This window comes from Mobula birostris, chromosome 7 (genome assembly GCF_030028105.1).
Source record: "Mobula birostris isolate sMobBir1 chromosome 7, sMobBir1.hap1, whole genome shotgun sequence".
In the NCBI taxonomy this organism is placed as follows: domain Eukaryota; kingdom Metazoa; phylum Chordata; class Chondrichthyes; order Myliobatiformes; family Myliobatidae; genus Mobula; species Mobula birostris.
The window spans coordinates 173062412-173078322 of NC_092376.1; the positions used below are offsets into that span (position 1 = coordinate 173062412).

The 15911-nt window shown below is 50.0% G+C and overlaps 1 protein-coding gene across 1 annotated transcript in view; it reads left to right on the forward strand.

Annotated features, from left to right (window-relative positions):
• Window positions 1–15911, forward strand: part of LOC140200991 (F-BAR and double SH3 domains protein 1-like) — a 69147-nt gene that overhangs the window by 41583 nt on the left and 11653 nt on the right. The window contains exons 15-17 of the mRNA XM_072264628.1: window positions 4319–4453; window positions 8764–8847; window positions 11339–11489. Of these exons, the coding sequence (XP_072120729.1) occupies window positions 4319–4453; window positions 8764–8847; window positions 11339–11489 (370 nt within the window). The remainder of the gene's footprint in view (window positions 1–4318; window positions 4454–8763; window positions 8848–11338; window positions 11490–15911) is intronic.

Genomic DNA, 15911 nt, shown 5'->3' on the forward strand with positions numbered 1-15911 from the left:
TGGGTGCTGACCTGACAGAGGAAAGTCACAGTGCTCGGGTCTCTGGCACTGAGTTTGGCACTGTGACTTAGACGGGAATGAGGAAGATCACTGTGGTGATCGGGGTTTTGTTTGTTAGGGGAATGGACAGGAGGTTCTGTGGGAGAGATACCTCAGGATCTGGGATATCTCAGATCGAGTCCTCGGCATTCTTAAGTTGGAGGATGAACAGCCAGAAGTCGTGGTCCATGGAGGTACCAATGCTGAGGGTAGGACGAGTGATGAGGTTCTGCATAGGGAGTTAGGTGCTAAGTTAAGGGGCTGGACTTCCAGGGTTGTGATCTCAGGATTGCTACCTATTCCATGTGCTAGTGAGGCCAGAAATAGGAAAATTATACAGTTTAAGGAATTAGTGTAGGAGTAGTTAGGGGTAGTAGGGTTTAAACTAGAGTTGCTGGTACCTGTACTAATGTCCCAGTGGGAAGGACATTCGGGTTAGGGGTAGTAGGGTTTAAACTAGAGTTGTAGGAAGATGGAAACCAGAGTGCCAGAATAGTTAGTGGAGAGGTTGTGGAGGCAGATGGTTGTAAGACCTCAGACAAAGTTATGAATCAAAAGGCTGAGCATGGTGTGACAAAATCAAAAAGGGTGACAGGACTTTAGTAGCCATGCGCGGTATACAGAATAAGGTAGATGAACTTGCAGAAAAGTTGCAGATTGGCAGGAATGATGTCATAGGCATCACTGAATCATGGCTGAAAGATTATAGCTGGGAGCTTAAATGTCCAAGAATGGGCAGGAAGGCAAACGGGGCAGCGTTGCTCTGTTGGTAAACAATGAAATCAAATCATTAGAAAGATGTGACTTAGGGTTGGAAGGTGTTGAATCATTGTGGATAGATCACAGGAACTGCAAGGTGTAAAATTTCTTGATGGGAATTTTATATAGACCCCAAACAGCTGTAAAAATGTGTCTACAAAGCACAACAGGAGATAGCAAATGCAGGTAGATTGAGAAAATCAAATTGATACTGGTTTCCAGGAGGGGGAATTTCTACAATGCCTATGAGTTGGCTCTTTAGAACCAACTAGGAGATTAGCTATTCTGGACTAGGTGTTATGCAATGAACTGGAATTGGTTAGAGAGCTTAAGGTAAAAGAGTCCAAAGGGAAAAATGATCATGACAAGATTAAATTCACTCTGAAAATTGAGAAGGAGAAGCCGAAGTTTCAGTATTACAGTGGAGTAAAGGCATGAGAGTGGAGCTGGCCAGGATTGTCTGGAAAACAACACTGGCAGTGATGATGGCTGGAATTTCTGGAAGTAATCTGGAAGACACGTGATATATACATTCCAAAGAAGAAGAGGTATGCTAAAGCAAAGATGACACAACCATGGCTGACAAGAAAAGTCAAAGCCAACCTGGAAGCCAAAGAGACAGTATATAATAGTGCAAAAATTAGGATAAGTGGGAAGATTGGGAAGCTTTTAAAAATGAATAGAAGGCAACTAAAAAGTCATTAGGAAGGTAAAGATGGAAAACAAAAGAAAGCTAGCCAATATTATCAAAGAGGACACCAAAAGTTTCCTCAGATACAAAAAAGTGTAGAAGAGAGGAGAGAGTGGATATTTGATTGCTGGAGAGGTAGTAATGGTGTAATGGCGGACAAGGAAGCTGAATAAGCATTTTGCATCAATCTTCACTGCGGAAGACCCTAGCAGTATGGTGGAAGTTCCAGGTGTCAGGGGTCATGAAGTGTGAAGTTACCATAACTAGAGAGCGGGTTCTTGGGAAACTGAAAGGTCTGAAGGTAGATAAGTCATGTGGACTAGATGTTGTACACCCCAGAGTTCTGAAAGAGGTGGCTGAAGAGACTGTGAAGGGTATTAGTAATTATCTTTCAAGAATCATGAGATTCTGGAATGGTTCTAGAAGACTGGAAAATTGCAAATGTCACTCCACTCTTCAAGAAGGGAGAGAGGCTGAAGAAAGGAAACTATAGGCCAGTTAGTCTGACCTCAGTGATTGGGAAGATGTTGCAGTTGATTATTAAGGATGAGGTCTCAGGGCACTTGGAGGCACATGATAAAATAGACTGTAATCAGCATGGCTTCCTCAAGGGGGAAAACTTGCCTGACAAATCTGTTGGAATTCTTTGAAGAAGTCACAAGCAGGATAGACAAAGGAGAATCATTTGTGTTGTGTACTTGGATTTTCAGAAGCCCTTTGATAAGGTGCCACACATGAGGCTGCTTAACAGGGTACGAGTCCGTGGTATTACAGGGGAGATTCGAGCATGGGTGAAGCAGTGGCTGATTGGCAGAAGGCAAAGAGTTGGAATAAAGCGAGTCTTTTCTGACTGGCTGCCGGTGACTAGTGGTGTTTCACAGAGTTCTATGTTGGGATTGATTCTTTTTACGTTAGTTGTCAATGATTTGGATGATGGAATTGATGGCTTTGTTGCAAAGTTTGCATACGATATGAAGATAGCTGGAGAGGCAGGTAGTTCTGAGGAAGTAGCGAGGCTACAGAAGGACAGACAGATTTGGAGAATGGGCAAAGGAGTGGCAGATGGAATACAGTGTCGGGAATTGTATGGTCGTGCACTTTGACAGAAGAAATGAAAAGGTTCTAAATGGAGAGAAAATGCAAAGATCTGAGGCACAAAGAGACCTGCGAGTCCTTATGCAGGTTTTCTGAAAGGTTAATTTGCAGGTTGAATCTGCGGTGAGGAAGGTAAATGTTAGCATTCTTTCTTTCTTTCTTAATCTTTTTGTTGATTTAAAAGGAACATAAGTACAAACAAGAGGAGAATTATCTCAAATATATATATCAATAACAATACAAACCGAGATTAAGATAGACATTATCGAAATCATACATAGTGTTAAGCTAGTATAAAATATATAATAAAAAAGAAAACAGCAATTCTCCTCTTATCAGTTCATGAAGAGGGAAGAAAAAACATTGAATTTTAAATGATGAAAAAAAACCACACTACACTATATAAACAAAAACACAAAAAAAGGGTCTAGGCAGTCCATTTAGAGGATCCGACCAAAAAAAAAGAAAGACTTTCTGATCAAATCTAAAACTTTGGGGAAAAAAAAAATTGGAAGAGTAATATATCAAATTAAATGAAAATATTGAATAAAAGGTCACCAGATTTGCTCAAATTTAAAGGATGTATCAAATGTGCGACTTATTTTCTCTAAACTTAAACAGGATGTAATGGAGGAGAACCAATAAAACACCGTAGGTGAATTAGAATCCTTCCACTTCAATAAAAGGGCTCTCCTGTCCGATAAAGTCGAAAAGGCTATCATACGTTGAGCGGAAACAGGAATATTTCCTGTTTCTGATGGGATAATCCCAAAAATTGCCGTAAGCAAATTAGGTTGTAGATCCGGGTCCAAAACTCTTGATAGTGTTTTAAAAATATCTCTCCAAAAGTTATCTAGCTTTATACAAGACCGATACAGATGAGTTAAGGTGGCCAGCTCAGTATTACATCTGTCACAAATTGAATTAATATTGGAAAAAATACGCACTAGTTTATCCTTTGACATATGGGTCCGATGCACAACCTTGAACTGTATCAAGGAATAATGAGCACAAATACATGAGTTATTAACCAAATGACAAATTTTACTCCATTGGTTATCTGAAAATGAGTCTTGAAAAAATGTTAGCATTCATTTCAAGAGGACTAGAATATAAAAGCAAGACTGTAATGTTGAAACTTTATAAAGCGCTGGTGAGGCCTCGTTTGGAGTATTGTGAGCAGTTTTGAGCTCTTTATCTTAGAAAGGATGTGCTGAAACTGGAGAGGATTCAAAGGCGGTTTATGAAAATGATTCCATGATTGAATGGCTTGTCATATGAAGAGTGATTGATGGCTCTGGGCCTGTATTCATTGGAATTCAGAAGAATGAGGGGTGACCTCATTGAAACCAATCGAATGGTGAAAGACCTTGATAGAGTGGATGTGGAGAGGATGTTTCCTATGGTGGGATAGTCTAAATCCAGAATACACAGCCTCAGAATAGAGGGACGTCCTTTTAGAACAGAGATGAGGAGGAATTTCTTTAACTAGAGAGTGGTGAATCTGTGGAATTCATTGCCACAGGCAGCTGTGGAAGCCAAGTCGATATTGTATATTTAAGGCAGACATTGATAAATTCTTGCTTAGTCAGAGCACGAAGGGATATGGGGAGAAGGCAGGGGATTGGGGCTGAGAGGAAAATTGGACCAGCCATGGTGAAACGGCGGAGCAGACTCGATGGGCCAAATAGTCTAATCCTGTTCCTATATCTTATGGTCTTTCGGTGTTCACAGTTTACTGAGTTGGATTTCGCCGACTTTGAAGAGTTTGAGGATGGCAGTGAGAGTCCGGAAGAAAATCAGGAGCAGGCTCACGTATCTGGTCCTCGTCTCTACCCTGTGCACTGCACTGCGCTCTACAGTTACCAGGTACGTGCAGCATCCCTTCCACAGTGTAACCCTCCATCGGTACCACCCCCTCTTTAACAAAACTATAAATGCTTATTCACACAAAAATATGAGCAATTCCAGCTGAGCAGGTGTTCGTACAGCCGGGATCATCTCCATGCCCCTGAGCCTCTTTGACACCTACCATGATGGCATGGGTTCCAGTCTCCCTCGCATCTGAAGCACCATGTCTAGCCAAGGCTACACCCCGTACCCACAGCAGTTCCCTGAAAGCAGTGCAGCTGATGCTGTCCGCTGGAAGCCGCGTGCCCTCCTGCAGGCAACATCCCCGGCGGGGAAACTGTGTCGCCAGTCCATGCCATTTTGGGGGCCTAACCTATTCAACCTTTCCTTATAACTCATGTCTGCCAGACTCGGCAACATCCTTGTAAATTTTGTCTGTACTCTTTCAACCTTGTTTACATCTTTCTTGCAGGTAGGTGACCAAAACTACACACGATACTCCAAATTAGGCCACACCAATGTCTTCAACAACTTCAACATAACATCCTGCACTAAATACATTGATTAATGAAGGCCAGAGTGCCTAAGGCTTTCTTTACGACCCTATCTACCTGTGACACAACTTTCAATGAATTATGGACCTGTATTCCCAGATCCCTTTGTTCTACCACACTCCGACCACTCACTGTGTAAGACCTGCCCTGTTCGGTCCTACCAAAGTGCAATAGATTAGATTAGATTATGAGGACACACAGTCCTCTTTTATTGTCATTTAGTAATGCATGCATTAAGAAATGATACAATGTTCCTCCAGAATGATATCACAGAAACACAAGACAAACCAAGACTAAAAAAACTGACAAAAACCACAGAATTATAACATATAGTTACAACAGTGCAATTTGATGAAGAACAGACCATGGGCACGGTAAAAAGAAAGTCTCAAAGTCCCGATAGCCCCATCATCTCACGCAGACAGTAGAAGGAAGAAAATTCTCCCTGCCATGATCCTCCAGCGCCACAAACTTGCCGATGCAGCACCCTGGAAGCACCCGACCACAGCCAACCCTTGAGTCCGTCCAAAAACTTCGAGCCTCCGACACCGAGCACCGAGCACCATCTCTGCCAAGGGCTTCGACCCCGGCCCCAGCCGCCAGCAACAGGCAAGGCTGAAGATTTGGGGCCTTCCCCTCCGGAGATTCTCGATCGCACAGTAGCAGCGGCAGCGAACCGGGCATTTCAGAAATTTCTCCAGATGTTCCTCTGTGCTTCTCACGTCCACCTCCATCAAATCAGGATTGTGCACGGCCCCTACTTGACAAATAACAGATATTCATCACCGGAGTGGCCGCTGCGCGCTGCGTCGCGCCACCATCTTCTCCTCCCTCTCTAGTAAAGCACTTGTCTGCATTAAATCCTATCCACCATTTTTCAGCCCATTTGTCCAGCCCTTCTTTTGAAGGACAGGAATGGACTGAGCAGCCCCTTGCAGACCCAACCAGCAGTCAGTGGTCAGCTTCCTCCAGCAGTCCTTCACCAACTACTGGATCTTCTCCATTACGACAGGCTCCTCACTGTGGTTCCAACTCAGTGCCAGGGTCGACAAGGTCTGCCATCTCGACTTTGAAAGAGTCCCCTCTTCCCCCTCCCCGCATCCCAAGCCCCCGTCACGTCACCCTACTAGCAGTCAATGCCTCCACCTGACGTGCCCGCCCCACTTCTCCCAGCAGCCCGGTGGGAGACCCCGCCATGGGCATGGGCACTGCCCCATCCCCGGGACTGGTGGCAGAGTGAGGCCCTGGCACCTCTGGATCTGGAATCCTTGCCTGGGGATGGGCAGGGCAGGTGCCCACCCCCCACCCACCCAGTACCATAAACTCTGAACACAGAGCTGACAGTCACCCAAGGGACTCCAGGAGTCTCTTAAATTGGTGCTCACCCCTCACTGTGGTTCCAACGGGAGGGTGCACTGCAGGAACTACCCCTCCCCAGGATCAGTGACAGAGGGAGGCTCCCAGAGGTGGGGCAGAGTGGGCCCCCCCCCCACCGCCGCACTGTCCACCAACACCCAGCACCGTACACTCAGAACTCAGAGCAGACAGCCCACTAACCCTCCTGGAGCTGGAACAGAGGCCGTGCACACCTCACCAGTCCCCTCCCTCTGAAACCCTGCGTGGGACGGCAATCCAGGAATACTCCGGACACCAGGAATACTCCGGACACTCCTCAGCACAGCATTTAGCCTTGATTGAGGCAACAATCCCACGTGCGACCCCCGTACCCACAGGGCTTTGCCCCTCCCCAAGGAATATGAACCGTTAGTGTGTAGTCTTAACTGAAGGCAGGTCTGCCTCCCCCCTCCCCAGCCTAGAGGATCCACGTTCAGGAGATGCCACCTCAGAGGGCCCCAGTACGACTGGGCTATCCTCTTGCTCTTTTTGGGGGGGGGGGCATTCTCCAAGCACGCGGCCTTAACCAGGGGTAAATCCTCCTCCTGGTGTGGCCCCTGATCTCCAGACTTAGGGGACACATCTCTCTGAGTCTTGAGACCATAAAAATGCTGAGGCACGCTGACCTCCGTTCCAGAGGCATCCTCAGCCTCCGGCATCACCTTCCCTCGCCCGACTTCCCCAGGCCTTTGCTGTATCTCAGATGCCACAGGGCCGTCCGTGTCCAGTTCAACAGAAACCACCCGTTCCTTCTCCGTGGAAGAAGCCTTCAGATTCTTCTTTCATTCTTTTTCTCTGCCTTCCGCACCGATCCCCGACTTCTAATGCCACTGACACAGTCGGGGAGGGGGAAAGACGGGATGGAACAGCGGGTGGGGGGGTTTAGCGGGCAAAGACCTGGGGAAGTCTCACCCTGTGCCTCTGAGGCAGAGGTGGCAGCCTGGCAGTTTAGGCAATTCTTCCAAATGTGCCTGAACTCTCTGCAGGCGTGGCATCGCAGATGGCCTGTAGCCCATAGGATGGTGTATCAACACCCCTGGAGCTGTTCTTGGACGTCCCCTGTCCACTGCAGCTACATCAGAAGGCAGCGCTGAAAGGAGAAAGCTGTTCAAAGCCCTGCGGCCGTGCCCTGTGCGTACTGGCGTGATTTTTGACCTCAGCTCACCCAGAGAGAGCGGGAGGGGCAGGGGCGCCACATCAGGGATTATGCCAGAGAGTACAACCTTCTGTACGGGGGCCAACACCATCTCCAACCGCAGGAAAACCCTCCCCACCCTCAGGGCCAGAAACACATCTCTCGCTGACCTCAAATAGAAAATAGTTTCCCCGTTCAAAACAGCTGTTGCAATAATGTCCTCACAAGCTCCAGTAGTCACCCATGGCTTTTACAGCGGCGTTCCTGCCGACTGAAGCAGGTACAGTACACTGCACAGCATTTTTAATCAGTGACGCTCTTCACAAACAGTAACCCCCAAACCCGCAGCCTCCACGTACAGCTGCAGTGTCTACATCTTGGAGGCGCAGTCCGCCATGATGGTCACTGCGCAGTCTGAAATGCAACAGCTCTGCTGGGATTGTATGCAGTCCGACAGCCAGCAAGAAGTCTGACAAAGAAAGCAGCTGGTAGAGGGAGGGAGAAGCTGGAAAGGCTGTGGGCAGGCAGGGAGGTCCGTGCAGTGTTAATACTCACCGCCATCTGTGCCGCTGCAGAAACGAAGACCTCTCCTGGGCCGCCCCACTCTTCCTCCAACTGTCCAGAGTCCAAAGCCCTCTTCACCCAGGCACTCCAAACGGAAAGGGTTTTCCGCTGTCACTAAACAGAATAAAACCGTCCCCGCTCCCAACAAAGTTTAGACTCAAAATGTTTGCAATCTGCCAGCGGCAGCTGCTGCTCAGCGTTCGAGAGACATGAGCCAAGAAATGTCACAAAACAGAGTCCTTCCAGGAAAGAAGCTGATCTAGTCTGCTGCCAAAATGACAATCCACAGCCCCAAAGCCTTCAGGCAATCTCCAGATATCTTCTTTCAGGATTTTGCTGCAAATGTTTCAACTTTAGGAGAGAGCTCTAACAGTGTGACCCTCAGCACTTTCAGGAACCCCATCACCAGGTCACTGGGAGACATTCTTCTCATCTCCACCGACCAATCCTGTCACTCCATGATCCCGCTGTCCCTCTTGTTCCCGGCTTGATCACTATCTCCCCTGCTGAGCCTCTGAGAACCACAGTGTTGGAGCATCTGAGGTTCATTCTCGTGTGTCCCTTCCACCCCCTCTCGCTGTCCCCACGTCCTTCCGGGTACACAGCCCAGCACTGGGTACCCTCTCCCCACTGGGCCAGCAGCCCGAGCCGCTGACCATTCCGCATGTCTCCAACCACAGGCCGTGCAAGCTGATGAACTGACCATCACGCAGGGTGAGGCCCTCGAAGTGATTGAGGATGGTGACGCAGAGGGCTGGGTGAAGGTGAGTTATCTCCTTGCTCTTGCCTCCAGTCCATCAGCTGGGAGCAAACCTCATTCAAAATCAACTGAGCTTGGGATATCTTCTGGTCTCTGTGACTCTGCTGGTCCTTGTAGCTGTGCTGGGAGTCTCTGCTGGTCCTTGTAGCTGTGCTGGGAGTCTCTGCTGGTCCTTGCAGCTGTGCTGGGAGTCTCTGCTGGTCCTTGCAGCTGTGCTGGGAGTCTCTGCTGGTCCTTGTAACTGTGCTGGGAGTCTCTGTTGGTCCTTGTAGTTGTTCTGGGAGTCTCTGCTGGTCCTTGTAGCTATGCTGGGACTTTCTGCTGGTCTTGAGGGGTGCCAGGAGTCTCTGGTCCTTGTAATTGTTTTGGATTCTCTGCTGGGAATCTCTGCTAGTACCTGTAGCTGAGCTGGGAATCCCTGCTGGTTGTTTGACTGAGCTGGGAATCCCTGCTGGTCGTTTGACTGAGCTGGGAATCCCTGCTGGTCATTTGACTGAGCTGGGAATCCCTGCTGGTCGTTTGACTGAGTTGGGAATCCCTGCTGGTCACTTGACTGAGCAGGGAATCCCTGCTGGTCACTTGACTGAGCAGGGAATCTGCTGGTCTCTTTGGCTGAACTGGGAATCACTGCTGGCCCCTGTGGCTGATCTGGTCATCTCTGGCTCCTGTGACATTGGGAATCTCTGCTGGTCCTATTGCCTGTGCTGGAGTCTCTGTTGGTCCCTGTGGGTGAGCTAGGAATATTCTGACTGTGCTGGGAATCTCTGCTGGTCCCTGTGGGTGAGCTGGGAATCTGTGGTTGCTGTGGTTGTGCTGGGATGTAGCTCATCAACAAAGGAGTTGAGAGCTGTGTGGTGTGTCCGTACCCCCGACTGGTCTGGAATGTGGGTAGAGTGACATTGCAATCCCCATCTCCCTAACAAAATGCTGAAGGAAATCCGAGGTCAGGCAGCATCTAAGGAGGGAATAAGCAGCTGATGCTTTGGGCCGAGACCCTTCATCAGGACCAGATACATCAACTGTTGATTCCTCTCTACAGACGCTGCCTGACCTGCTGAGTTCCTCTGGCATTTTGTGTGTGAGGCTCTGGGCGTTGAGCATCTGCAGAATTTCTTGTGTTTTTGACCATCTGTAGTCAGCCCCTGGGGTCTGCTGTTTGCTTTGACGTTGAATCTGATCAGATTTCTGACCCAAACTTGCACTTGTGCTGTGATGTTCTAGGCCAGGATGGCATTGTTGGAAACGGTGAATGGAAGAAAGTTTTAAATGGAATTTACAGGATGGTGAAGGTGGCGTGCCTGTCTTCATTGTTACAGGCGTTGAGAACGAGTCAGGAAATCATGTTGCAGTTGGGTTGAACTTTTGTTCAACCACATCTGGAGCAGTATTGTACAGTTCTGATGCCCTATTATAGGAAGGATGTCAAGGGTGTAGAAGAGGTTTAACGGGACACTGCCTGGATTAGTTGGCATGTGCTATCACGAGAGGTTGGACAGCTTGGGTTGTTTTCTCTGGAGCGCCAGAGGCTGAGGGGAGATCTGAGAGATCTCTCAGATTATGAGAGACAGAGATAGAGTGGACAGAGTATCTTTTCCCAAGGGTTGAAATGTCTAATTCCAGAGGTTCCTCCAGCATTTAAGGTGAGAGGGGTAAGTTTAAAGGAAATGTAGTAATAAAAATAATTTTATTTCCAGAGCACTTTTCACACAGACAATATGGGTCAAAGTGATTTACAATGGGATACAATGCAAACATGAAAATAAAATGACAATAAACATGAAAATAAAAGACAGAACAATGTTAGTTAAAAACAAGATTAAGTAAATAGGTTTTGGGCTGGTGTTTAGAATGCCAACTGAGTCTGCATCCCTATAGTTTTAGATACTGAATTCCACATTTTTGGAGCATAGTTCAGAAAAGCTGACCTGACCATCTTTTGAGGAAGATTGTTTAAATTTAAGAAACTAACAAGAGAAACCTGAGACCTCAAGCAGGATTACAAAACAAAAATGATTCTGTGATGTACTCCAGTCCCAGACCATTGACAGCTTTAAAAACAAGCAAGAAAACTTTTAAAATTATTGCTAAAAGATTCAGAAAGCCAATGCAGAGTAGCTCGTACAGGAATGATATGTTCCCTCATCCTGGTTTTGGTTAAAAGTCTCACAGTGGTGTTCTGGATCAGTCAGCCAATAGATTGCTTTGGAAGGCCAACCAAAAGTGCGTGACAGTAATCTACTCTATTGGGTTAGATTAGGTGTGAATTAGCTTTCAGTAAAGCGAGGTGTACAGGGCAAGTATGTGGTGGGTGACTGGAATGGTGGTGGAGGCAATACGAAGGTGATGGACAATGGAACAGACAGGACCTGGAGGGATGTGCCTCGTGTACAGGCAGAAGGCATACATTTATTCAGCATAGATGGGGGGGGGGGGGATGCCTGTTCCACAGATGGGAGGGGGTCGTAGTTAAATGCATGTGTGCCCCTCTCCCACAGGCTCGGAACTTCTCGGCACAGGTCGGCTACATTCCGGAGAGTTACCTTCAGTTCCCGAGTGGAGCCAATCCCAGCAGGAACTCCTCAGACAATCAGGACATGAGTTGGAATTTCTCACCCAGTGGCTCCACAGAGCAGGCGTCATCTGGAGGTGGGTCACTATGGGAGGGTCACACTGTAGGAGGGGCGGTACTGAGGGAGGGTCACACTGTGGGAGGGGTGGTACTGAGGGAGGGTCACACTGTGGGAGGGGTGGTACTGAGGGAGGGTCACACTGTGGGAGAGGTGGTACGGAGGGAGGGTCACACTGTGGGAGGGGCGGTACTGAGGGACGGTCACACTGAGAGGGGTGGTGCTGTAGGAGTGTCATGGTGTGGGAGGGATGGTACTGAGAGAGAGGCTCAAACCTTTAGGAACTCTCTCCTAAAGTTGAAAATTTGTGGCAAAATCACAAAGAAGAATTTTTGGGGCCATCAGGAGACTTTGGGAGTGTGGAGTATCCTCTCAGCAGTGGACTGGACTGAAACATTTTCTTTGCCTGGAAAGTTTCTGTTTGATGAAGTTTTTTGGGCTGTGCCTATTCAGCGCTGAGCAGTGGGTGTGGGTGGCAGATTGCCAAAGTTTCGAGTCTAACTCTGCGGGGAGCAGGGATGGATTTATTCCGTTTGTAACAGAAAACTCCTCCTCTTCGGAGTGCTTAGCCCCAGGGGGGCTGCTGAAGAGGACTTTGGAGCAGCTGACAGAAGAACGGACTGGCTCTTCATTGTTTGTAGCCACATAGGAGCGCTGAGGTTTTAACACCTCGCGGACTTCCCCTGCCTATCCACTCCATCCCGCCTCCTCTCTGAACTGTGCTCCTCTGGGTGTAGACTGTGTAATATCCCAGTCAGGGACTGACGCTAAGCGTGGGTTCAGGTGACGGGTGGGAAGGTGAAAAAGGAGAAGCACCTGAAGGCTTCTCCCCTGAGAGAAGAAGTGGGCAGGAGGTGTTGAACCAAGCTCAGAGTGGTCCTGTGGCTGTTGAGATTCAGGAAGAGCCTGGTTGTCGGAGGAGGGGAGGGAAGTGGTGCCTCTGAAATGGAGGTCGGTGTGCCTCAGCGTAGGTATCCTGAAGACCAGGGTGCACTGGAGGAAGATTTACCCCTGGTAAAGGCTGTATTCCCCTCACAGCTGGAGGATTGCCCTATGCTGGGGGGGGCATCCCCAGAACATGCATCCTCTGGGCTGGTGAGAGGGGCTGTGTGGGGAGGCAGACGCCTTCAGCTGAGACAGCACACTCAGAACGAGCAGCAAAGGGCATTGCTTGTGGGTGGGGGGGGGGTCACCAGTGGGATTAATTTCCCAGATTGCCTTAATCGAGGCTAGATACTCTGCGAAGTAGTGTCTGGTCCATGAGGTGAACAGAGCAACCTTGGATCACCGTTCTGTGCAGCTAATCAGAGAGAGGATGTCCTGAGGGGTGAGGTGGGAGGGGACTCTGCTCGTGCTGACTCTGGGGAGGGTGACAAGGATGTGAGGGTGATTCTGGACTCAGGGGTGGTGGGGCCTCCCTCTGTCACTGGTCCTGGGGATGGGATAGTGGCCATTGTGGGCTCTTCTGTTCGGGCTGCAGTGAGAAGTGAGGTGGTCACGTTGGGTGCGATGGATAGTGAGGAGAGCCTGGGACGCAGTGAGGGAACAGGGGAGGGGTGACTTGAAGCTGAGAAGGCAGACCAAGTCACGGGCTGTCCCTGTGCAGGAGATCCGGATGTCTGTGGAGGAGATCCGGATGTCTGTGGAGGAGATCCGGATGTTTGTGGAGGAGATCCGGATGTCTGTGGAGGAGATCCGGATGTCTGTGGAGGAGATCCGGATGTTTGTGGAGGAGATCCGGATGTTTGTGGAGGAGATCCAGATGTTTGTGGAGGAGATCCGGATGTTTGTGGAGGACCACCGGAGGAAACCTCTCAAGCCCAGTTGGCCACTGATCACTGGTCAGATCAGGTCCAGTCTATCTGCATAATCCTCCAAAAGAAGGGGAGGGGAGCTGAGGCGACCCTTAAGGGGAGGGCCTCATGGGGGTGGGGGGTCTACATGAGTCACCTCAGCTCCACCTCCAGCGGGGTGGCCATCTTGCTGGCCCCCTTTTCCAGTTGAGATACTTAAAGTCCAAGAACTCATGCCAGGCCGCCTGCTTCACCTCGCCGTGGGTCAGGACGGTGTACCAATGCGCTTTGTCAGTGTGTACGCCCCTGAGCCTGGCCCGGTGCAGGCGTGCCTGTTCCGAGCAGTGTCTGCACTGCTGGGGTCGATAGATCAGAGCGCGGGGGGTGATTTTAACTGCACCCTCGAGGAGAGGGATCGCACCAGTCCCCAGAGTAGCTGAACATCTGGAAGTTACGGGAGTTGGTTGTATCCTCGGTCTTGGTTGATGCCTGGTGAAGCCTTCACCTTGACTCTGTGCATTCTCGAGGAGGTACAGAGGGGATGGCTCGCGGATCGATCAACTCTGTATCTCTAGGATGCACGTCTCCTGGGTGGCGCCCGGCCCCCACGTGGCTGGTTGCGTGCTCGGACCACCAGCTGGTGTGGGCGGAGCTGAATGCGCTGCCCGCCCGGGTGGGATCCGCGTACTGGCACTTCATCAACCGGCTGCTGGAGGACGGCCCGTTCCGGGATTTGTTCCGGCTGTTCTGGAAGTCCTGGCGGGAGGAGCGGGGGAGTTTCCCGTCTCTGCGGCTCTCGAGGGATGTGGTCAAAGGTCACATCTGACTGTTCTGCCAGGAATGTGTCCGTGGGTCGACCAGGTGGCGGATGTCCGGGATCGACCGGCTCGAGAAGGAGCTGATTGACTTGGAATCCCGGCTCTGGCCGACCGAGGGGGACCAGCCCCTCTGGGATGAGGACCAGCGGAGGAAGGAGGCGCTCACGTCAGGCTTTTCTGCCGGGAATCTGCGTGTGGCTCCATGTCCGGGATCGATCGGCTTGAGAAGGAGCTAGTCGACCTGGAGTCAGGCTGGGAGCCGGCCGATTGGGACCAGTCCCTCTGGGATGAGTACTAGCGAATGAAGGAAGTGCTTAGGCACCTGCAGCTGGATATCTGAACCACGCCTCGCCCTTCTACGCTCCCTAGGCGGGAGGGGTGTCCGCAGGGAGATAGTGGAGCTGCTGGCAGAGGATGGCTTCTCCGTCACGGATCTGGTGAGAATGATTACGGAAATCCATTCCTTTTACGAGGCTCTATTCTTGCCGACCCGTGCAGTGAGGATGCTCGCAGGGTTCTGTGGGAGGACTTGCCGAGGGTCAGCCCGGGAGTTACTGAGCGGCTTGATGCACTGTCGTCTTTGGTCGAGCTGACCAGTTGTGGTGATATCACGTGTAAAAACGTGATTGGAGAGAGTTCTGAGCATGCGCAGAAATGATAGAATGATCGAGAACATGGTACTGTAAAAAACTTGCTTTGGTTGTTGCTGTAAATAAAAGTTCTATGTCTTCCAGAATATGATTCTTTATCGGTACGTATAAATATAAAGAACACAACACCAGTGCCCTCAGCCAGCTGTAGAGAGGCAAGTCCCGGGGACTGGATGGTTGACCATTGAGTTTCTCTGGGCCTTCTGGATGTCCTCGGGGTTGATTATTCAAGGGTATTGGGGGAAAGCATGGTGCCAGGTAGGATGCCACTCGCTTGGTGCAGGGCAGTTGTAGCCCTGTTGCCACAGAAGGGAGATCTCTATTGCCTGAGGAATTGGCACCCAGTATCTCCCTCAGTGCGTAGTACAAGATCTTTGCCCGGACAATGGCCGATTGTCTGGGCTCCGTGCTGGCCCAAGTAGTCCACCTTGATCAGTCCTGCACAGTCCCAGAATGGTCGATCCAGGACAATATCCAGCTTGTCCAGGATCTGATTTACTTGTGCCAGAAGGCTGGTCTGTCAGTCACTTTCTCCCTTGACCAAGAGAAGGCTTTTGATTGAGTAACCACGAGTACCTTTTTGGGACTCTGCGAGTGTTTGGGCTCAGGCCGCATTTTTTGGCCCACGTCCAACTGTTGTACACGGCTGCAGAGAGGCTAATGAGTCCTTGACAGCACCCTCGTGCTTTGGGAGGGGGATGCGTCAGAGGTGCCCCATCAGGGCAGTTGTACTCTGTGTGGAGTCTTTCCTGTGCCTTCTCCATAAGAGGTTAACGGGTCTGGTTCTACATGAACCAGACATGGAGGTCGTCCCTTCGACTTACGCCGATGACAGTTACCGACCCTGTTAACTTGCAGAAACTACCAGCAGGTCTTCCCAGCTGTGTCCTCTGTGAGGGTCAGCTGGGAGGGGAGCACGGGCCTCTTAGTGGGTCAGTGGCAGGTGAGCTCCCTACCGGAGGGGTTGAGATCCTTTGTGTGGAGCGCCACGTACCTCCTCCACTTGGGGGTCTACCTGAGCTTGACGGAGGAGGCCTGGCCGGCAAACTGGCCGGATTTGGAGACAAAGATCTCTGCCTGTCTGGGGTGCTGGTCAGACCTCCTATGTGCGATCTCGTACCAGGAAAGGGCTTTAGATACAAATCAGCTTGTCGCCTCAGTGATATGTACTGGCTGATTA